We start from the raw sequence: 24994 nt of genomic DNA on the forward strand, positions 1-24994 counted from the left end.
CATCCTTTACGGCTTGACGAAAAGTATAAAAAAGGTATATATATACACATCTCATATTCTGCGCGACCTGCGCGACCCACGCTGCGCGATATAGTCGACCTTCGTCACTTTCGACTGTCCTCGCCGCGCCATTCAACCACTGCCGATTGTCGAACAAGGCCCGATCGACGCGCCACTCACCAGCGCTTCAGTCGGTGTCGGATTCCAGCTGGATTGTGGCTGGAATCCGACGCAATTTGATCGGAACGTGGCCGGCAGTGGCACATACCGTTTTCGGCCGCGATTTGGTCGGAATCCGATTGCGATTTGGTCGGAAACCAACGCACGCCACTGTCGACCGCGTTTCCGATCAAATTGTGTCGGATTCCGACCATAATCCTACCGAAAACTGATGCTGACTGACGCGTTGGTGAGTGACACGTCGATCGGGCTCAGGCCGGTGGCCGGCGTCGAATTTCGATCGGATTGTGGCTGGAATCCGGCGCAATTTGACTGGAACACGGCCGGCAGTGGCACGCACCGTTTTCGGCTGCGATTTGGCCGGAATCCGATCGTGATTTGGTCGGAAACCGACGCGTGCCACTACCGGCCGCATTTTCGATCAAATTGCGCCGGATTCCGACCACAATCCTATCGGAAATCGATGACAATCGACGGTGCGGCGAGGGAGGTCGGAAGCGACAAGGGTCGGGGGGGCGGAACATTGTGCATTTTCACATTTGGACGGTCAAATCTGGCACGTGATTGCGTGATGGATGGTGGATCGTGTGTCGCGCATGGGCGCTCAAGAGAGAGTCGTGCAGAATATCAAAATCGTGTATATATATATATATATATATTATTTTTCTTCTTATAATTGTCTTCATATGTATTATGATTACACCACTAAATGTGTTTACCATTTTGTTAATAATATCATAATTATCTTAATAATCACTAACAATCACGAAGATTAATAATTATATCATACTAATTAACTAGTATAACTGCTAAATCATTAGCTTAAATAAAAGAAATTGTGATGAAATAAACTAAGCCCATGCTAATTGAACGAGCGGTCTAATCTAAAACCCTAATCAAGGTCGTCTCTCAAGCGTTCGATCACCCGTTAAATCTTCAGGCCTTACGTGGCGAGGGCCCTACCTACTCACTCCGTGAGACAACTTTCACCCGAGGAAAATATCCGGCTGAGTCAGCCCGTCGAGAGAGGAGCCCGAATGCGGCAGCTAATCAACCCCTTTTCGACCTCGTTGACTACCCGTACCTTAATTGGACGAAAGGCGGAATCTATGCGGGCTCGCTGTGGATCCCGGAGTTTTGTCCAATAAATGAAAGGGTAGGTTTAGCGGGTCGATTGATGATGCTTGTAGACGTGAGAGCTTCGGAGGTTAAATTCCGGAGTAGCCCCTGCTTCCCCACTCCAAAGCCAGAGGACGGCCTTCAATCATCATCTCGACCTACCGCCGCCTCCCAAAACCCTTCCCTCGTCTCTCTCCCCGTCGCCGTGATCTCCGCCTCTCCGGTTCCCCGTCTCTTATCGGCGATTCTCTGCTGCTCCGGTCCCTTTCTGTGCGTGTTGCTTGCTTGTCGCAGTAAGAGTCTTTGATTGTTGTTCGCATTCGGAGATGGTGTTGCCTGATTAGTAGGGAGATCCGTGGATTCGTAACTTTGATCAAGTTGTGTCGAGGAAGAGCGTCTTTGGTGTTCTGCTATTTTTGATGCAGAATCTGGATAGCAGTATCGTTTTTTTTTGCTGACTGATGTATTGCTCACTAAGTGGTGTTCGTTGTTTCTTTCAGAATTCGCCGTCTTTATTTTATTCGCTCGAGAATTTTTTTTCTTCTTTTTCTAGCTATCCTCATGTTTTATGAATCCTCCCTCTTCCTTTAAATTATCCGTTTGATTTTCATGCGAGAATTAGAGGATAAGGCTTTGGTTCTGGTGCCTTTTCAACTCCCGTATTTTTACTACATATGTTTAGCAGCGATTTGAATTGGTTGAACAACACATTCGCTCTTAAAATACTGGTCTCCTCTTTTGTACTGAAATAAATCACATTCTTTTGTTGGATTGGCAGATGGCTGGAAAGTCCAACAAGGGTAAGAACAAAGGCCGAGCACTGAATTCCAATTCTGTTAAGTCATCAGAAACACAACTAAAACCAAATGAGTCCTTGATACCCTCTAACGATGTTTCTGATTCGGTGAGAGCTTCTCATGATGATGGACACATCGTTGAAGAGTTAGTTAGTAAATCTATCGCAGTGCCTGAGAATGGAGGCAATGGGGAAAGCACGAATGGTCAGACAGCAGCAACAGCCAAACAGGCTGAAGGTATATTGTTAGCTTCTCATATGCTGTTTTGTTTCCTGCTTTTTGTTTTGTCATTGACGACCACAACTAAGGTGACAGACTTGACACAATCTGGTATGCTGTTTCGCAACTAGTTTTGTGCTTTGTCTGACCTTTTCCGGTGGATATTGACCATTGCTCAAATGAAGATGTAGAGATTTTATATCCTCAATTGACCATGTTTCTTAGATGGTGAGGTTTAACTCACAGGTTAGATGCATAGTTTACAGTTATTATTAATTTCTTGTATCTGTCATGAGACTCTCTTGCAAACATTCTTCAGTGTCCTACTTTCTACAATCAATTTCTGTAAGTGTACCTTCCCTGTTGAGTTTATATTTTCTTTTTGAACTGATTGAAAAGGTTGTAGCTTGTCATATGCGATGTTTTATTATGGAAAATGATTTTTTAGGAAATGTCCTTTTTTCCTTTTCATATACAATTGGAAATTACAACCCAAAAGTATAGGAAAAGCCACTATTTATACGGTGATTCTCTAATTCGGTGCTTGGAAGTTCGAGCTGGCATCAATTATTAGTTTCTAAAATGATAATATGATTGGGTTGGCTGTGGTCCTAATTAGGATCTTGGTAATTTTAGATTTGAGTTTCAGCTCCTACTACTTACAAAAACCACCTAAAAATTTGAACTGGAACCCTCAAATAAAAACTGGGGCTTGTACTACCTAGAATTTTCTGGAAACATTTTTTCCTTTTCACATATAATTGTAATGTAGATCCCAAAATGAAGTAGGCAAAACCATTATTTATATAGTGATTCTCTATTTCAGTGCTTGGAACCAGCTTCGATGAGTGGTTCTAAAGTTCTAACATGATTGGGTTGGTAATGGTCCTAAACTTTGAACTTGGTAATTTTAAATTTTGGTTTCAGTTGCTAATATTACAATAGAGCCATATAGAACATGAACCTGAATCTTCAAATAGAACTGCAGCTTGTAAACCATGCTTGAACGATTATTTAAGATTATCATTTTCTTGATTTATTAGTAACATTACATATAAATATGTCAAGAACATAAGGCCCACCACTTAAATTTAATAAGTTCTTACAATGTAGCAGTAACTACCCCATACACCATTCAAGAACTATACTTATTGGGTAGGTTTCTACACCGAAATTCAGGAACTGGTCATTTTGGTTTCAGTTATAATATGGTAACAAGTATCAGTCAGTATATGCTCACCCCTAGATAATAGAAATCTTAAAGTGAGCCTAAGAGATCACGCTCCAATTACAATAACAACAATAATCAAGCCTTTATCCCACCAAGTGGGGTCGGTTATATGAATCCTCGAATGCCATTGGGTTCGATACCCTACTATTAGTGCGGTCAAATGGGCCAACTCATCAAAAAATCATCATATGGTGGGGCAATGCAGCCGGCCCGTCATCTTGGCAGGCTAGGAAATCTCAAACCTAATCCAACTCAAGGCGAGTTGTAGGTTAGGCGAGCCAATCTACAGGCCTATATATATATATAATGTTGAAAATTTTAAGTTTGGTTGCGAATTAGATGGATTAAGCACACGAGCTCATTAAATTTTCTACTTTTGTTTTAAATTTTAGAAGAAAAAAATAAGTTTCTCAACCCGCAGGCCAACTCAAGCCCACCGCGGACCGACCCACGGGGGTCGTGGGCTCGGGCGGGCCAACCCTTTTGTATCTATCTTAAAATGGGTTATAAAATACCAATCCAATCCACTTAAATTGTTTGGAGGGGCGGGTCAACCCAACGGACCTGACTCAAATTGACGGCTCTACCTACTATATCCTCATCTATATTTAAACGAATTTTATCCTGTGTTATCATTACTAACCAAGTCTTCATATCACATTCCATTTACATTCGTGTAAAAATTACCAAAATGCTATTACTCTATGTTTTTAGCAAGCATTTACCTTAGCATGAATGTTAGATCCATTATGACCATGATGATTTTTATCTTGGTTGCATGACTAAATTCATGAGGGCTTTGGCAATTTTTTGCAACATTGACTCAAATTTCTGAGTTCATCAAGGAATTGTTAATGTTCTTAAAAGTGATATCAAGAACTTCTTCATCCTTTTAGTGCCCTGAGGCTATATTACCTATACAATTGCATACAACATAGCGGAGGGATATGGTACATATAGTTGACTCCAAATAGTTATGACATCATCTAATCATATTATTTCTGTGGGTTCAACTGTATTCTTTTCATTAGAAGTGAGATTCACTGTTTCCTTTTTCTGATCATGCTGTGAACAATTGAGATATCTTTGAGCTTGTGTAGCCTTGGAGGCTCCTTCCTGATAAATATGAAACTGAAGTCCTCTCATTTGAATATGGCAGGCTCATTTGTGAATATTGACGAAGATCCATAGGATCCTTTGGATATGTTCAAACTATCTTTCACTTTAGTAAGGCTCATTTTGTGAATATTGACGAAGATCCATAGGATCCTTTGGATATGTTCAAACTATCTTTCACTTTAGTAATGATTTCCTCATAGGTTCTTTCCTTTCCTCAAAAGGCTCCTTGAAGGATGTGGATTTCTTTGAACCCTTTAAGATAATTGAGGGTCAATTGTAGAACAATCTCTCTGACAAGTGTGACACTTCAATCATGCACCTTGATTAGATCCGCATTAGTGGTGTTCTCTAGACAGACATGTCATAAAGCGGCTGCATTGCATTCTTAAAACTTTTCTATTTCTCATTGAAGTTTCTCTCCCAAACTAACATATAGTATTGTATTATCCACATGAATGACTATATGGAAAGCTTGAATATTCTTTTTGATTCATGTGCACAAACTGTGACAAATTCTGGGCAGTAAGGAATTTGATGCACGTTTCATGGCTTGTGATTGTTTTGAATATAGTGTTGCTTAAGTTTGGAATACCAATTTGCAAGCAAACCACTAATATTTCATTTCCTTCACCTGTTCCGCTATGCAGGTGATATTCATCTCTATCCTGTCCAGGTCAAAGCACTTTCAGGTGAAAAACTGGAGTTACAGGTTAGTTCCTCCAACAATACTTCTCTTGGCAAGTGATACCTTTGCAATTACAAATAATTATTAGAGGAATCTCTCCATGCTCTATCCTAATTATCTTCTTTCTTATGTGATTGTTGGATTACTGTGTATAATTTGCCCAGGACAATGTAGTTCACTTGTAGATACTAGAGATGCACCAGCATCCACTGTATTTTGTGTGATGTAATGAGTAGAGTTAGATTTGACAGCTTCTTTCAGAGTGGAATGTATAGTTTATGGTAAAGAATTTTTGGAGGATCTATTGTTGTCATCACTAGGAAGATGTTATGTTAGTAACAGGCTTCTATCAGTTCTACGGAATTGACATATTGGAAGTTGTAAAGTTATCTTTTTGGTTGCTTATATCAACTCAAAATTAGGGATGTTAATGGGTTTATGATTCCCAAAGCAACTCTGTATTGTAGAATCTCAAAAATTCAGAAGGTATATAGCCTAGCAATGACAGGTTTCTGAGCAATTCAACTTAAGGAATTTGTCAATCACAGGAAAAGTGGATATGAGTTTCTACTATCCATTATTTCCAACACTAATTTGAAGAACATGAACACTGAACCTGCTAAATAGAAATTTTAGCATTCAAAGTTTGATTCCTTTTTTCCTTTTAATGCTTCTAGACTTGTGTTTATCTGCAACAAAATGTGCCAGGCTGAGCTCATGCTTTTGATAATTCATGCTGTTTGCCTGGATATTACTCAACTTATTGATATGCCTGACTTTAAGCATACAGAACCTACTCATTTCTTCGTTATTCAGCACTTCACATGCCAGTTTTGGTATTGGATTTCAGCTAAGCCCTGGTGATTCTGTGATGGATGTTAGACAATTTCTTCTTGATGCTCCTGAGACTTGTTTCTTTACTTGCTATGATTTGATTCTGCATACTAGAAATGGGACATCCCATTATTTAGAAGACTACAATGAAATTTCTGAAGTTGCAGACATTACTTCTGGTGGTTGCTCTGTAGAGATGGTTGCTGGTATGCAAACTTAATTAGATCACTCGTTTCTGTTTTGCACCTGAGATGCAACTAATGCAAGTGGGAAAATCCATGTTTTTTTTTTCAGCATTATATGATGATAGATCCATTAGGTCTCATGTGGGCCGGGCCAGAGAATTGCTCTCTCTTTCTAGTTTGCAAACCTCTTTGTCAACACATCTGGCTTTGCAGCATGAAAGCACTCAACAAAAAACTGCAGGTATCTCTATGTGATTATACTTTTATGCACAATGACCATATAAATGTCATTGTTAGTTGAAGTTATTTAACCAAACATCCTTAGTGGTTTTGATACAATTTACCTTCTATATTTGCTATAACATGTTTTGTGCTGCATGCTTATATTTCATCTTTCATTATTTCATGTGCATTCTGATTAGGAATATTCTGTCACACAGATGCTGCAAAAATGGAATCTGCAGAGCAGGATGGATTGGGATTTATGGAGGATAACAATGATGCTCTTTCTGATTTGGCCTTTTCAGTGCCTTCTAAGGAGATCAAATGTGTCGAGAGCATAGTGTTTTCTACTTTTAATCCACCTCCATGTTACAGGAGGTAAATTGCTTTATCTGCTTAACAACACAGATATATATGATTTTTTTGGATCTCCACAGTTTGATTTTTCATGCTAGCTATAATTTCCTTTCAAAAATCACTACCATGACAAATCCTGGCTTTTTATTTGAATTCCTTCTACTCACCACTCGTTTTCTTGTCAATCATGGTTGTTGCGCTATCCTATGTGTTTCTGGAATCTTTTGTGTTTATCTATACTATGTGTCATATTTATCAAATATTACTGGTTTGTAGTGTTCTTTGAAACCTACATGACTAGTTCCTACCTTTTGTAGATTAGTTGGAGATCTGATCTATATGGATGTTGTGTCGCTAGAAGGAAACAAATATTGTATCACAGGAACCACTAGAGGTTTCTATGTGAATTCAAGCACAGATATTTTGGACCCCAAACCATCTAAACCTGCTTACGAGGCAAGCACTCTAATTGGTTTGCTGCAAAAGATCAGTTCCAAGTTCAAGAAAGGTAATTGATAATGTTATAGGTCTTCAATATCATATTTTGGCACCATTATTGATTATGATTTAAACAATAATGTTATAGGTCTTCGTGAAATTTTGGACCAGAAAGCATCTGCTCATCCTTTTGAAGGTGTTCAATCACTTTTGCCTCCAAATACATGGCTAGGATCCTTTCCTATTCCAGGTGCTAATACCGAGCAATAGTAACATAGCTTCTTATTTGATGATTTTTTTTTTCTAATTTCTTAGGTCTCTTTCTGATATTCTAATTATATCTATAAATTAGCTTGTTTTGAATCTACAGTTGCTACTTATTTGGAGATTTATGAATTGTTTCCAATCTTCTGGACTGCACAAGATATTAAACGCAACTGTTTAATTCTGTTATGTATCTTGATTTTTGAGTGAGACAAAAATAATTTGGTCTTATTTGCCTTTTCTTATCAATTGAACTTGCTAATGAAGGAAAATTTTCTATAGGATTCAAATCCTATTACGCTTCATATTGGTTCAATGGAAATCTGGACTAGGAAATGATTTTCACACTCTGTCTCAAATTTATCTTATTTATTGGGTTCTTCAATTCCAGTCCTCTTACCATAGGGAAAACTGTGTTGAAGATATCCTACTGCAAAGGGCACTCCACAATGTTCTTATTTTTGTTTTAACAGTTTCAGCTAATCCAGTAAATCTTATGTATTTGCATATCAGTGCATTTTGTAATTCATCGTTGGATTATAATTGTCTTAGCAATCAAATGTTTGGTTTTAACTTTTAAGTCTTGGTTTATGTACCATTCTTGCTCCCAGCGATACATACAATATGGCTCATTACAATCTGAACATTTTACTATATATTTGTATGATTTAATACATTCTTTCAGACAATTTCTTGAATCTAAAACCACTCTCAACTATATTTGTAAAAAGAAGATGATTACCCTGTATAATTTGCTTCAGTAAGGTTGTGAAATTAAATTTTCATAATATAAATTGTCACAATCTTCTAGCAACTGATGATGTAGCAAATTTCACCCTATTTTTCATAAAAGATCTAAGATCTTGAAGATTTCAAAATTGATATTGTTTATGTTATTTAGATATTGCAAATAGTAGACAATAGTAGTTTAATTTTTTTTAATTGGTCTCACTAATTTTATTTTTTCTTATCCTTTGTAGCTTGATGATATGACCATATTTTCCTTGAATATTTTTTTAATATTTGGAAATTCTCATTGTTATGCTACAACTCTAGGGGGATAGTATTTGAAATTACTAATATAGGATTCTGTTTATGTGTTTAGTCAGTTTCTATAGCTAGAATGCAATTTATAAATCTAATCATTTTTGGGAAAGCATTGAACCATCATTGCTCCGAATCACATAATCTCCCCAAATCCATGTCATCTTCATCATCATCCCCTCCGGCAGATTTCCACCTGCCCATTGGACCTCCTTATTTCCTATGTTTGAGAATTGCCCAGACCCACTTGCTGAACCCTTGTTGGTTCTATATAAGATCTCCACTCTCAGGTAAATCTCGCAGGAATGATCACTGACCAAGCTTGTTATTGCCTTGCCCTCCCGGACTTCTCCCAACCATGGCAGTTGCTGCTCATCGGAGCCACTGCTGGACATCCACAGCACCATCGCAGCCACCTACAAATCCTGCATACCAAGCCTCAATCCCTCCAAGATTGGTTTTACTTTGTTTTTCTAAATTTTCTATCTTGTTACTATTTTTCTATTATATCTTCATAGTTTGTATTGGGCTTCATAAAATGTAAAATTCATTGTTCTGTTGGGACAATAAAGTTTTGGCCCATGGTTCTTCTTGCTGAACTGCCATCATCTTCTGCAGAGCATAAGAGAGACTCAGCAAGAGCAGAGGAGGCTCTTACCCTTTCATTTGGGAGTGAGCTTATTGGTATGCAGAGAGATTGGAATGAAGAGTTGCAGTCATGTCGGGAGTTTCCCCATAAAACACTGCAAGAAAGGTTTGTTTGCATAGTCTAATTATTGTTCCACGGGTTCTGTTATTTAGGTTTGACTATTTTTTGCATATTTTCTTTACTTTCTATCCTGAGCCTTCTGGTTTTGATCTTCCTCCAACAAGTTCTTTTAATGGGCTCATATAATTTTCTGATTTGAAGGTTATGATTTTCTCTCAGGATACTGCGGGGAAGAGCGCTTTATAAGGTAACTTGTGATTTTGTTGATGCAGCAGTTAAAGGTGCAATGGGAGTCATCAACAGATGTATTCCACCTATTAACCCAACAGATCCTGAGTGTTTCCATATGTAAGTTGGTCCATGGAAAAGATCTCTCATGTACATCTATACAAGAGGATGGTGTGTTAGACATCCATCGGAGCCCAACAAATATGCATTCATACTTTTAGTACATTTTTCTTCTAATTCATTGTGGCTTTTCTATTTTACTAGTTAGTTCCTTCAACTTATTTATGAACTTCAAGATTGATTGCATGTGGTTTTGTACATGGGAATGCCAGCTCATCCTAAGCCAAAGCTATTTATTGGCCATTTCAAATTTATTTTTGTTGGTTAGATTTTAATTCAATGAAGTTGTATAGTAAAACATTGCAACTAAAAAGTAATTGTGAAATGTTAATTGCTGCTCCAACTCAGTTTTTTTTTAATAATTGTTAATCAATTGATTGAGTTCTGCATTACAGAGCTTCAACTTTGAATGATCTCTGGTATTTGCATTGATTGCATTGGGAAATTTTTTTGTTTGTCTTGACTTACGGGTAAACTTTTGAAAAGTATGCTTCATTCAATGGCATTGGAATTGACTAGTTGGAAATGTTTTTGGGTGTACCAATAATGAAGCTTTATTTCTCACATATAACTAATAGATGTTGCTTGTTTTTTAATGTAAATATGCTTCATAGTTCATGCTTTTGTCAATTATTGAGTGGCATGGTTTTATCTGCTGGTCCAATATTGGTTTACCGGTTTTAAGACAGTTAGACAGATACTGCAGTGGGTTATCCATTATTGAGAGGTGTACTGACTCAGAATTATTGGTTTCTGTCATGTTCTGATGCTAGTGGTTAAATCATACTGGGAACACCAGCGAGCGGCATTTTATCCGGTTTTGTTATACAAGATGGGACACTAGGTTCTGATTTATTTTTCTTATTGGGATATATTATGAAAGATGTGATGTGGTCAGTGGTGTCACCATATCAGTGCTGAACATTTGTGTTTTGCAAGTAAAGCTACTATTGAAAATTTATATTCTTTCAGAGTGCTTTCACTATTTTCTGTGTCAATACTTCATTAGACTGCAAGCAACTATAAAAACAATTGCTTCAGCCAATTTTTTGGTTCATTATCTGCATTAATTGATAGGTTAAACGTTTGATATACCGTTGTAATATTTATGCATTTGTGCGTGCAAATTGCTATATTCCTTAAGGGTCTTGCTTTCACTATCTTCTGTGTTCAATCTATATTACATTATACTGTAGTTTGAAATCTAATAGCTTGCCGGATGAGATGGTCGAAACATATCATTCTGATAAATTATTGAAACTTGATACTAATCGACACAGACAATGTCTTCATTGCGTTAACCATGTTTCGGAAATATCATGTCATGTTAAGACTCAACATTCCTTGGCATGCTATGGGTCAAGATGATGAATTGAGATAATGTTGTATTTTTTTAGTTTGTGTCCATACAAGATGATGTCAACAGTGCCATTTCGGATGAAACATTAAATCCAAACTTAAGTATATAATTGTCTTATCTTCTTTTTCTTCATCACTTTCCACTTTCAATTTGCCACCGGCATCATATATTGAAATGTTAGCACCAAAACAATATCTGAAAACTCTGGCTCTGTTGGAGATTTTGAACCTTATATCATACTTTGTTAGGCTGCAGGTAACTATAAAAATAACGGTTACAGCCAACCTTTTGGTTCATTACCTGCATGAGTTGTTGATATGTTCAATAGTGATACACCAGTGTAGTATTTATGCATTCATGAGTGCAAATTGCTCTGTTCAGGATGAATTCATCCAATAAGGCCTCTGATCTTCTCTCCTGGTGCTTCTATCATTGTGTATTATGATCTAGTTTGAGGTTACTTCACATGGGATATTGTGTTGTATACATTCATATAAAACTTTCCTCTTAAAGTTTTTATACGGATTTTACTGAACTTGTTCTATTTTTTTAGGTATGTGCATAACAACATTTTCTTTAGTTTCGCTGTGGATTCTGACCTTGGACATGTAACAAAAAATCAAGAACTGATTCTTAAGTTTAACGCTCAAACCGTTGCTGAGAACTCCATGGATAAAACTTCATGTAATTCTTTGACAAGGACCTCTGATAATAAGTTGGATGGGGCCGCTACAAACTGCAATTTGGCCACTTCCAAGAGCTCATATGTGGAACAAAACCAAGGTGCTTCAGATATTTCAACTGATGCATCTGCTGAGGCACAGATTAGTGATAGTGAGCAGGCCACACATGCTTCTGCAAATAACGATCTTAAAGGAACAAAAGCCTACCAAGAAGCAGATGTTTCTGGACTTCATAATCTTGCAATGGCTATTGTTGATTACCGAGGCTATCGAGTGGTAGCACAGGTACAGTTTAAGATCTTCTCATCAGCTATCTTCTCTTTGCATTGTTCTATTAGATGTTTTCTTGGATGCTTTATATCACATTTTTTATTTTGTTCTTCCTTCCTGCAAAACAGATTCTCAATGAATTCCATTTTCTTTTGAAAGATGTTTGTGGATTTCCCAATTCATTGCTGGTGAATTGTTTGGCTTTTGGTTATTTTGCATCATTGCTGAATTATGTCAAGAAAGATGACTTGTAAAAAATTTTGGTTGTTATACTTTAACCAGTTTTCTTAATTCATAGGCGAAGTTTCGGTGGCTCTTATTTGCTTTAAGTTGTGTCCTCATTGAATTTTGCATTCCTTAACACAACTATTTCGCCCACTGTACATGAAAAAAATCAAGCAAAAAGGAAAAAGAAACAAAAGTCATAGATAATTGGTACCTGGAAAGACTCTACACTGCCACATAATGTAGGATGTCCTGGAATATCTCAGGTGATGGGAGTTCATCATATGGTTCCTTTACTTTTTTCATGATTTACTGCCAGCTGAGGTTCATAGGTAAGTCTTGGTATATTGATATTTATACTTTCCCCCACATAGAATCAGTCAATTTTACAATGAACATTTAGATTCTTGTTTGCTAATGTTTTCAGTAAATTAATCGACTGCACTGTTGGTTACCTTTTGATTTTTTCTGGTTCCTCAATTATTATGTCTTTTTTATTTCTTTCACTTATAGTTGTATTGCTATTTGTTGTTTTGTTTTTAAACTCTTTATCTAGATTTCTTAGATTGCCTCTTTATAAATAGAGCATAGTAAATTTTAATTGTTTCTCTGATTCCAGAGCATCATTCCTGGTATTCTTCAAGGTGACAAATCAAATTCCCTGGTATATGGTTCTGTTGACAATGGAAAGAAGATATCCTGGAATGACTCATTTCATGCCAAGGTGAATCCCTTATGATATTGGAAACAAATCTTCTTTGTAATTTGGCACATAGCCTCAAACAAGTCCATAATTCTAAGGCCACTTTATCGAGATGTTTGTCTGCTCATGCATGTGTTATCTTGGATTTCCAAGTTTGACCATGAGGTAATGACAGGCATAGTGATGTTGGTTTGACTGCATAAGGAATTTAATAGTGACACTATCACAGTGATGTTAGTTTGACAACACAATCAATTCACTAGTCAAAGCAAAATACATGTTCCTCCTAGGATCACACTTGTAAACATTATTTGAACAAGTGTGAATTAATATTTCCTTTTTCACATCATCGGCCTACCATATTCTTTTAAAATTGGTGGGGGGAGGGGGGTGTGTTATATTCTAATTAAAGATGTAGTAGTTTGCTCATGCTCTATTGGTAACTATGGTGCTTCCATTCCTTGTTCCACAAACCTCTGACGCATCCTGTATTTTGGTTTCTTGTAGGTTGTTGAGGCAGCCAAGCGCCTCCACTTGAAAGAACACTCTGTTTTAGATGGATCTGGAAATGCCATCAAATTAGCTGCTCCAGTTGAATGCAAGGGTATTGTAGGTAGTGATGACAGGTAAGACAAGCATCATGTTGGGAAATGGGTGTGTGGGAAGTTGTCATTATTCTTGCAGTGTTAGTTACTGAACGGGTATTCATAGTGCTGCATTTCCTTTTTACTAGCTTTTCCTCTTAGAATTGGAAGGAGTTATTTTGATTGTTTCTATTACAACCATTGTTAATTAGGAAGCTAGGTCTAGGTTCATTTATTATATAAAGATAAATAGGAAGTGCACATTTTGTGTTGAAAACAAATGTGCATATATTTGATTGACATTGTGGATGCAGAATGTGCACAATCTTCTCATGAGCTGTCCTTGGCTGTAAGATAGTTTTAAGACCTCATAGTATGTGAACGCTTTTGCTCTCTCATTTCTTTTTAAAGCTCATTGGCTCCACAAATACATCAACAAGCCTCAAGTTCCAATTTTTTATTTTTTGATCTGCTTGATGGATCTTATCCTACTGTTAAAATGGGATTTACATACACAATCCTAAATAATTTGCCTTTCTTGTGCTTTATGTCAGCTTCTAACCACAATTCTGTTTGAGTCATGCAACAATTTTGCTAAGATAGGATAGATGATACTTTTAATTATCAATATATCCATTATATATTTAGTTGTCACAAATGGGCTTGCTTGGTGCCTTAGTTTTTGGGAGTGTTGGAAATTGATTCGGTATTAGAGTGGCTCTTTGCTAGTTTACCAAAATTTTGAATTGCTTGGTCTAGGAAGCCTTATGTTTGCATGGCTTATGACCCATGAACTTTAAGAATGCATTTGCTACTATTTCGTGCTTCTAGTATGTAGTAATTTTCACGGTTTTAAGTTTCAATTGGTATTGATTGTCATTGTCAAAATGTTATTATGGCTACCAGCAATGCTGATAAGGTGTTGGCATGGGTAGATATCACTATGTCATCATACTGACATATCTTCGATGGTATCAACTGAGATAAAATTGGTCTCAGTTGATACTGTTTTGAATCAGTTGAGAGAAGATTTCTTCTCGTGGCTCATTTATTGATTTTGCCTACTGATTATCAGTGAAAATATCTAAGGAAGAAAGAGGAGAGGGAAAGGAAAGAGGGAAACACCAACTAGAATACCAATAACAACAAAGAGGAGGGACATTAAAGTCAGAGAAATGGACATGTTTCCATTTCCTATATCTATTACACTTCTAGTTTTAATTATGCTAGTATAATTCCAACTTCTAGTGGCTAATCAAGATATATTTATGGACAAATGGAGAAACTAGTTCCAATATGAGATATACTCAAAGCAGTTTTTTAATCAAGGTCTTCAAAAAATGTAGAGTTGACCTCACTAGAATTCTACAAGAACTAATGTTTCCATCCAATGCATGACCCTTATTTCATTTTGGTGTTAGTCAAATTTAATTATTAGTCAAGATGGTAACTACATTTTTCTAACTTATTCTAAATCTTAATTCATTCGACTTAAGAATACGTAGGCTTATATATGAAGATAAACAAGCTAGTGGAAGTTATAGTGTCAATTGAAATCAGTTAGCGAAATTGGAACATATTGAATTGGTGCTTAACCAATGTTGATACTGTGTCAGCACGGTAAAATGTCATTGTGTTATCCATGCTGACACATTTTTTATAGTATCAACTGAGGAAAAGCTTGTCTCAACTAATTAGTGACTCATCCTTCAATTTTGTTTTCTGGTTTGTGGAATTATAAATGGAAAGCATGAAATGGAGCACCAATAAGAATAAAGAGGAGTAATGTCAAAGTTGAAAAATTGAGATATATTCATTTCTGGTACTCATGGCTATTCTAGTTCCAATTATGGCGGTCAACTCATAGTTATTGACCAAGATATATTTTAATATATGCAGAGAAATCAATTTCTATACCATATATCCTGAGAGCATTATGTGATCTGGGTTTTAAAAATTATTGAATTAATCTCACTAGGATGTTAAAAAAACAAGGCTCTCATCTGGTTCATGACAGTTATTTTACTAAGATATAATCATTAGTAGTTGAGATGTTTGATAGTTGTTTGTAACTTGTTTTTCTAAATTTTAATTCATTCTACTTTTAAATTTTTATAGGCTTACATTTGGAGCTAAACTAACTAATTTAGGGTAAACAAAATTGAAAAAGAGGATTATAAGACTGAAACTTATTTGAGTTGATCTGATACTCTTTGAATGGTACTGAACAGTGTTGAGTGTTGGGATGTCTAGGTATCGAACTATACTATTTCGGTTAGACATCCAAACTCTAGCTTGGAATGATAAAGTGTTGGCATGATGCTGAAACTATATGATCTGGTTGGATAAATTCTAGTATGGAAAAATATGTTTGGCCTTGATAATTCTATACTTTCCATTTATGAAAAGCTTATGTATTTCTGTGTTTTGAATTCTTAAGGAAGTATATTGTTGCAAAATATATTACCTGGTTCATATTTTTTTATGTTACATGTCTGTTTAGTGTTTTTTTTTGTATATTCTGTTAGGCGCTATCTTTTGGATTTAATGAGAGTTACTCCTCGTGATGCAAATTACATTGGCACTGAGTACCGTTTTTGTGTCTTGAGGCCTGAACTTATTGCATCATTTTGTCAGGTAAAGTATTCTTTGAAAGAAAATGCATATTGTGATGAATTAAGAGTCTGAAGTTTATCATCATTAACTTTTACAGGTTGAAGCTGCAGAGAGGTCAAGCTCTAGTTCTGAAAATACAGCACAAACTGCAGAAGGACCAAATCACCCAGATACAATCCGTACTGATATCACAGTTCAGTTTATATGAGATGTTAAAATATTTATTTGGTCCTTTTTCTGTTTGTAAATTTTTTAAAAATAATCAGATATCTGGGCATTTGTTTCTACTTGAGATTTGGGATAACATAGAAAGGAAACTATTGGTGAAGAAAATTGTTTTTATTGACAAAGTGTGAAGACAATGAGAATTAGCCATCTCACTAAGATTGAAAAGGATACTTGTGTAGGTTGGCACAGGAGATCACTTAAAAGAGGAGGAATGTACCCTTGCACCTGAGAGTCATAGTATTTCACCTGATGAAATACTTCTGAATCCAAACGTGTTTACTGAATTTAAACTGGCAGGCAACCAAGAGGTAATTTGGTTTCACATTGCTGTTTTTCCTGTGTATATGGTTTTGACATTATGATTTCCTCTGCTACTATTAGGAAATTGCTGCAGATGAAGCATTGGTCAGGAAAGCTAGTACTTATCTTGTTGATAATGTTCTTCCAAAGTTCGTTGAAGATCTTTGCTCGCTTGATGTCTCACCAATGGATGGTCAAACATTAGCTGACGCACTCCATGCTCATGGAATTAATATACGTTATCTTGGAAAAGTATGCTTAGTTATCTAAATCTGTTGTTTATTGCAATCTGTGTACTAAATATTGGTATATGTATGATCATCAGGTTGCTAATATGGTTAAGCATTTGCCACATCTATTGGATATATGCTCCCTTGAGATTATCGTTAGGTCTGCAAAGCACTTTCTAAAGGTATTTTTTTTTACACTATGTTGGCTACTTTTCTTTCTCTGAGGAGGAAATGTGTTCTTTATGAATATATATTTATTATGAGCTAGGGGTATAATCTAAAATTTCTAGTGTAAGTTTGTGAGAAGTTAATATCTCCTTTTTGTTTTGATTTCTTACCAAAACCTGAATGCTAGCATATTTTTGAAATTACATCTGGGAAGTGGAGAAACACCAGAACCTTGTTTCATCTTGTTCCTAGTTCTATGCTTCAAACCAGGAATACCCCTAATCAGTTGTGATGGTTTTGGTGGTAATTGTTAATCAATATCTTATTTGAAAAAATAATAGAACAGTTGCTGTGGCCCGTGGATCTGTTATCTAGTAATTATTTTTTGCCTCTAAAGAGATCTTATATGTTTTTGTTAACAAGTTTGAGTTCCACTAGAGATAGTAGATGTTGTTTACCTGTTAACTGATCTCCCATTTATTTTTTATGCATTGGTATGCCTGTGTGAATCTTGTTCTTAATATAGAGTCTGATATTTTATTCTTTCTGGTTTTTGCTGATGTATGTTTTCTTTATAATACTTTGAGTTCAGACAAAAAATAGTCCATCTCGATGCGAATTCTTCTTTTGTGTTCCGCAATTTTAATTTGCTACTTTATTCATTTAACTGATGGGCTAGTTATTTTTTCTGTTCTATGGCAGGATTTGCTAAGGGAATCTGAAGATCATGACCTTGGGCTGGCTATTTCTCATTTCTTTAATTGTTTCATTGGGAATGTTTTACCTGTTGGCTCAAAGGGGAATTCTGACAATATGCAATTGAAAGTCCAAAAGAAAGTATGCAAATTTTCCTTATCACGTTTTCCTTTGTCTCTTGCTTTAACAAAAAAGTGGTGTTATTGTAGTAAACAAAATGATTGAAAATGGATTTCCTGTGTTATTGAAACTCATTGGATAGAGACATGAGCTATATGTTTGTGAGTTGAGCTGATATTCCATGTAAGAAAAACAAGGTTGTTCAATGTCTCAGCCATTAGTCTGTTGTGAACTACTATTGATTCTTGCTAGAGTGGTAATTTTATAATGAGTTACCCCTAGGAATTAAAATAGGGGTGAAGAAAAGATGGAAGTAGCAAAAGTAAAGCAGTGACGTGATCTTTCAATTGATCGTTTGAAAAACCAGCCCTTCAGACAACTGCTATAATTTATTTGATCATGCCTTAAGATTCTGAAAACTGCTTTTTGATGATAGGATGTTTACCTAATGGTTTAATTTCATTGGATTCTTACGAACCCTGGTAGGGACTGGATCATCACTCGAAGCACAAGTATATGAAGGGACAAATGAGGTGGAACCATGGAGATTTTTCTAGGAAAAACCAGCTTGCACATACACTTTTAACTTCTGAAGGACTATGGTCTCAAATTAAAGAGTTTGCACAATTTAAATATCAGGTAAGAACTTAATTTACAATCTCTCTTCGGGCATAAAGATTACCCACCAAATAATGTTTACTTGTTTTTGAAGTTTGAATTACCAGAAGATGCAAGGATTCGAGTGAAAAAGATTGCAGTTATTCGTAATCTGTGCCAAAAGGTTATACATCTTTCCTCCTATCATTAATTGATTTTGTATATATTCTTTTTCAGCAATATTTATTTTTTCTTTCTTGAACAAACCATATACTCTTTTCTTGTCTCTCTGAAAATTATGAATTATTAAACCAAAACTCCTTGCAGTTGCTATTCTACAGTCATGTTTTCTCTTGTAGATTTGTATTTTTGTGTTTTAAACATCACCTTCTCTCACAAAGAATTTTGTCTGATTCCTTTAATTTTTGATTGTAATGATTACCAGGTAAAACTATTTAAAGCTTCTCTTTATTGTATTAAACACAATATCTGCATATGGTTTGTTGACTGTTGCAAGACTAGCATATCATAGTCTTATAATTATTGGTTTCTATAACAGGTAGGGATAACAATTGCTGCGAGAAGGTGTGATTTTGATGCTTCATCACCCTTTCAAGCCTCAGATATTTTGAATCTCCAACCAGTGGTAAAGCATTCTGTTCCGTCATGTTCAGAAGCAAAGGATCTAATGGAATCAGGGAAAGCAAAGTTAGCTGAGGTAACATGCAAAAAACTTTTTTTTGTTGGGTTTATCATAACACACAATGGTAATTCCTTATAATATTTTCGCTTGTTTAGGATGTATTGATGGCAATATTATCTACCTCTTTTGTTTCAGGGACTGCTCAATGAGGCTTATACACTTTTTTCAGAAACCTTCTCTATACTTCAACAAGTAGGCCCTATTTTTTTCTTGCCGAGTCCTGTAAATGTTTTATGTTGAAGTTTCTACACCTTATCTATTACAGGTGACTGGTCCTTTGCACCGAGATGTCGCTAGCTGCTGTCGGTATAAATCTTAATCCTTCCATATTGCTATAATGTTGCGTATAACCAATAGATTTGACTAATTTAAAGGAACACCAAATATGGAAGAGTAATTGAACCTTTAAACTTTATGGTTCTTTAAGGCTGAAAATTTTAGTTCTTCCTCAGAATTATAGAATATCTATAAATAATTTCTTTTAGTCATTGCTAATTCATCTTGAAATTTTGAAAATATTTGCCTTGATCACCTATGCACCTATTAATTTGTGTACCTTACTATTCTGGATGTTGACTTTTCTTTTCTCCCAGGTATTTGGCAATGGTTTTATATCATGCTGGCGATATGGCAGGTGCAATCGTCCAACAGCATAAGGAACTGATTATAAATGAGCGATGCCTTGGCCTAGATCACCCTGATACTGCTCATAGGTAGTTGCTTGTCCCTTCTTCTTCTTCTTCTTTTGCTGTTTTGCATTCTCCTACAGTTTTGAGCCTACTAAAGATTTACTAATTTGATCTTGATTTTTCAGCTATGGCAATATGGCACTCTTTTATCATGGACTTAACCAGACAGAACTCGCACTGCGTCATATGTCCCGAACGCTGCGAATACTAAGTTTATCATCAGGGTCTGATCACCCTGATGTTGCAGCAACCTTCATAAATGTTGCTATGATGTACCAGGATATTGGGAACATGAAATCTGCACTACGGTATTTGCAAGAAGCATTGAAAAAGAATGAACGGCTTCTTGGTCCTGATCATATTCAAACCGCAGTCTGTTATCATGCTCTTGCAATTGCATTTAACTGCATGGGTGCCTACAAACTTTCTATTCAGGCATGTATTTTTGGAAGCACACACTCTAGTAGTTGGAGCTATACTGAGTGTTTGCCACTAACTGATCCTACCCTTGCAGCATGAAAGCAAAACTCATGATATACTTGTTAAACAACTGGGAGAAGAAGATCCCAGGACACGGGATTCAGAAAATTGGATAAAGACATTTAAATTACGTGAGCAGCAGGTAATTATAAATTTCCTTGGTAACATTATTATTTTTGGTCACTTCAATTTGTCAAAAGGTGCTATTATTAGTTGTGAGAAAATTGCAATCAGAGCATATAATCTATTTTTCTTTTCATGAGAAGTCGCTCTGATTCAGGCCCGATGTAGCAATTTACTATGACTTAATTTGTCATCTAATAGAGGTGTATTCTTGTCAGTATTTAAATGTAGAATGACATATTATGACTCTTGTTAGTCTTATTCCATTTAAGGTAATATGTCAGCAAGCATATTGGATAGGGTTGTGAGATGTGGTAGTGCAACTAAGTTAATCTTTCTGGACAGACTTGTCAAAATAATAGTGACTTAACGGGCTACAATTTGGGAAGCAGAAAAAAAACTTATTCAGATGTTTTTTTTGGAGAACTACACCAGCTTCAGAGTAGTATGATAATTGCAAAAATTTCCTTTTTGTTAAATTATAATCTTTTATGTTCAACTTGCATGAAGTGTTTTCAGTTTACATGACAGTATGAAAACAAAGTTTATTAGGTTGTCTACTATCTGGTAGTGTTTCTTATTCAGGTTGTTTTATATCAACAATCGTGATGATGTATAAGTTTCCATGCCTGGCAATTCATGTTTTATCTAATTTCTTTGGTTTTCATTGTGCTTTGCACGTCCACTGCATTTTCATTTTGGGAAGGCGACACTTTTCCATTTCAGAATGAATGGTGGTGGTGGAAGTTTCCGCTGGCCGGGGTTTGCAACTATGGTCTTAAACTTCCATCTCCTTCCTCCACCTCCCCAATCTCCCTTGCTTAACCTCACACTCCTCACATCTCCTCATCTCGCCCTCTACAATCTATGTGATCTTTGGTTGGAACAAGTTGCTTCCAATGTTTCTTCATTTCCCCTCACATCTCCCTTCATTCCTCCATTGCCAATCCTTCCACCTCCTTAGTCCTTGAACTCTTCCCCCTCTCATTTCTTGCTCTCCACCTTATCCTTTATCTCGCCACTACATTCCTTCACCTCCTTAGATGCCACCACTGCTGTGTTCCTGTAGGTGATGACCATGAGGCCTTCCTTTCCACTTTTTGACCCTGGAAAGAGAATGAGGCTGCCGGCAATCACAGCTCAAGAGAGCGTCAATATTTGCTATATTGTGTATAGTGCATATCCTTACTACATGTCGAAGCAGGTGGTGAAGATGAATATCATGTTATAATCTACTTATTATAGGTAAGTATTCATGTTTCAAAAATCGTATACGGCAGTATGCAATTACCCACTGCATAGCAAATGCGGCTGGAGCATATGCAGTCATGCTAGAAAATACTTATTTGATAAAAATGATTAACATACATAAACTATATTTATTGGCGTACCCAGTTCATGCTTCAACTAAAAGTGAGGTGGCAATGGAAAGCTAAATCTGGCATGTATTATGCAACGTAGTGATTCAATGTATTATGAAAAGTATATCATGTAAGGGCTTAATTGTTTGGCATTACTAAGTTTGATATTATGGTAAATCTAATTAGATTATATTGATAATTTATATTTGTTGAGATGTTAAGGGAAAGAATGTTCCTAATAGAAATCCTAGGTGCCCCCCTCTATCTTTTTAATGTATTATCTAACAAATAAGAAATTTTACTAGCAGGCCTTTTATCCTAGCTCAGCCCTCAGATGTTGAAGTCAAATGAGCTTGCATATTGCTGAGGGTATGATATATTCTGCCTCTGCATTTGACCTTACTGCCGCAATCTACTTCTTACTCTTCTAGGAGATAAGATTTGATGTAGATTATCTATTGATAGAAGAATATGCCCAATCTGTACCTTAGTACCTTACCATCCCACGACCTGAGATGATCTCCATTATTAAATAAGATACATTTCCTTGGAGCACTTTTTAGGCGATATAAAATCTTTATAGTTGCTATTAATAGTTATGACGAACTCTCGGCCACACTAACCACAAATAAAATATTGGGTTTGATGATTGTGAGGTAATCCTTCAATTTTGCAATCTCTATGTAGTCATTATGAGTGATGATAATATTGTCTACATAGAAATAAGAATAATGCCGAAATGAGATAGAATATAGAGTGTTCTATAGCTCCTCTAGTCATAACATACTATAGAAGAGCTGAGTTAAATTTATCAAAGATTTCTTCATTCCATACAATGACTTTTTTAGCTTACATTCTAGACTCGTCTCCCCCTAAATAATAAACTCTAATGGTTGCTCCATATAGACTTCTTTCAAAGATTACAATGAACGAAAGCATTATGATGTCAAGTTGATGGAAGGGCTAGTAAAAGATTACAACTAGTGAGAGAAAGAGGTTGACTGAAGCAACCTTGGCCATTGAAGAGAATGTACCATGGTAGTTAACATCATAAATTCAAGTGTAGCCTTTTGTCACTAGGTAGGCAAGCATTAAGCCAATCAACAATGCCATCTGGTGAACACTCAAGAGAGCAAACGCATTTTTCCAGTATAATTTTCTTGACAACGTCTTATGCTTCTCAAAATATATGGTTCCGTTCCATCTATGTTCAGTTCTTGACTTTCTTTTGGATTGACATTTTCTTTGCTTTTTCCTGAACCAGGTGAATGCACAAAAGCAAAAAGGACAAGCTGTGGATCCAGCTTCTGCCTTAAAGGCTATTGATGTTTTGAAGGTATCTTATTCATGTATTGATTATACTTTAAGCTTAAGCAAAATGTTTTTACTAGTTTCTATTTCGACAAGGTGGGTTTGGTAAACATGGATAGTCCTTTTTCTTCGCTATTGTATGCTAACTTTAAATAGATGCAGCAGTATTTATGTCTGCCATCCAGCCATCAAATTGACCTTTCCTACAGAATGACATTTTTTCTATTGTTTTCTTCAAACATTTACATTTCATTATTTGATGAAATTTAGGTGGTGTTCTAGATATTATTATTATTTGTTTACAATGTCATCTATACAACTTAATATTCTTAAATTACTAAAACTAATAATAATTTGAACAAAGTGGCTCTCTCTGAATTTATTTACCTCAAAAGTTACGATACCGAAGGTGATTCTTCTGCTGCTTATTAGTTGTTTATAGATCACGAATTTTTAAATTCATGATTTTTTTAGACCTTTACCATTGCTGATGAAATTGTAGCAGTATCATCTCAAATTTACGCTTTTTTATCCAACATTATTTTTTTCTTGTTTTATGATGGTGATTCTTTTCCTGTTTGGTTGTTGGGTTCCTTCTTTATTGTCTCGAGAGTTAATATTCGTTATGCAGTTGTACTTGTGCTTCCTCTGTTGGTCGAATCATCACATTTGGTTTATAAGCTTAGAATCATCTTTTTACGGTTGCGATTTCATTTGATCAGGCAAATCCTGAGCTGGTACAAGCATTCCAAGCTGCAGCCAAATCCGGGAATTCCAGCAATTTGGTAAACAAGTCTCTAAATGCAGCTGTGATTGGCGAGGCACTTCCTCGTGGAAGAGGAGTCGATGAGAGAGCAGCTCGAGCCGTTGCAGAAGCACGCAAGAGAGCTGCAGCCAGAGGCATCCTCGTGCGCCCGAGTGCAGTTCCTATGCAACCGTTACCTTCGTTATCGCAACTCATGAACATCATAAATTCAAGCACAACTGCTGATACCCCTGCTACTGTCCAACCACAATCAAACGAAGCTGAAGCAAGCCAAGCACAACCAAATGAACCTAAAGAGGCACCCAATGGCAACCCCATTCAAGACAGTTCCACAAGATCTCCCAACGCGAACGGTTCGCTCAGCAAGGATCAAGCGCCGGTTGGATTGGGGACGGCACTGGCTTCTCAAGAATCAAAGAAACAAAAACACAAATCCAAATCAACAGTATGAAGAAACATACCATGGAGCTAGTTACTTTGCAAATCAGCCTCTTGGTTCATCTCAATTCGAGCCATACGCCACCACCGAACCATCTCCGACACGGCGACTATATTATTAACAGTGTGATGGTAGTTAGAAGCCATAAAACAGCTGAAGAGTGCCCGCCGAAGCGGGGCCCTTGCAATTTTTCTCCCTCAGTTTGCATTCAAAAGAATCTGTCTAAGTTCGAAATAAATTCAGTTATAGGTGATACTATAAAACACTTATCAGGCTTGAATTAGAATAAGTGGTTTATCAAACCCCTTATTTTGTATCGCATCCTATGTAACGAGGCTCGCTCGGGTGACTTATTGAAGGAAGGATGCGCCTTTTGAGCATCCTAAAATGTTCTTCACCACCTCTTGTTTTTATGTATGGAATTGCAAGTGCAAGTTTTCTCATACGAGAAATGATATATTATATGAAAATGCAGCATAAAAACGTAGCATGATATATTACACTATATGGATGTAAGATTTAGTTCTATAATGTATCATGTTGCGTTTTCATATAGTGTATCATTTCTCTTCTGATGCTTCAGCAATGGAC

General features: G+C 36.3%; 1 protein-coding gene across 1 annotated transcript; it reads left to right on the forward strand.

The window, feature by feature from the left end:
• The first annotated feature begins 1438 nt into the window (after positions 1–1438).
• LOC141834669 (clustered mitochondria protein) lies at positions 1439–24803 on the forward strand. Its single transcript, XM_074722000.1, has 29 exons — positions 1439–1592; positions 2078–2333; positions 5313–5374; positions 6201–6390; positions 6479–6610; positions 6810–6969; positions 7266–7456; positions 7535–7636; positions 9313–9448; positions 9623–9751; positions 11665–12079; positions 12909–13013; positions 13500–13618; positions 16105–16213; positions 16290–16385; positions 16600–16728; positions 16802–16972; positions 17046–17132; positions 17821–17955; positions 18421–18573; positions 18647–18715; positions 19091–19249; positions 19370–19426; positions 19500–19540; positions 19828–19947; positions 20049–20358; positions 20438–20545; positions 23152–23223; positions 23921–24803. Exons 2-29 carry the CDS (start codon positions 2078–2080, stop codon positions 24413–24415), a joined length of 4308 nt encoding a protein of 1435 aa, XP_074578101.1. The 5' UTR covers positions 1439–1592; the 3' UTR covers positions 24416–24803.
• Positions 24804–24994: the final 191 nt, after the last annotated feature.

The sequence above is a fragment of the Curcuma longa genome, chromosome 9, assembly GCF_044706935.1.
Source record: "Curcuma longa cultivar G26 ecotype Majalengka, Jawa Barat chromosome 9, ITB_CL_G26_1.1, whole genome shotgun sequence".
In the NCBI taxonomy this organism is placed as follows: Eukaryota; Viridiplantae; Streptophyta; class Magnoliopsida; order Zingiberales; family Zingiberaceae; genus Curcuma; species Curcuma longa.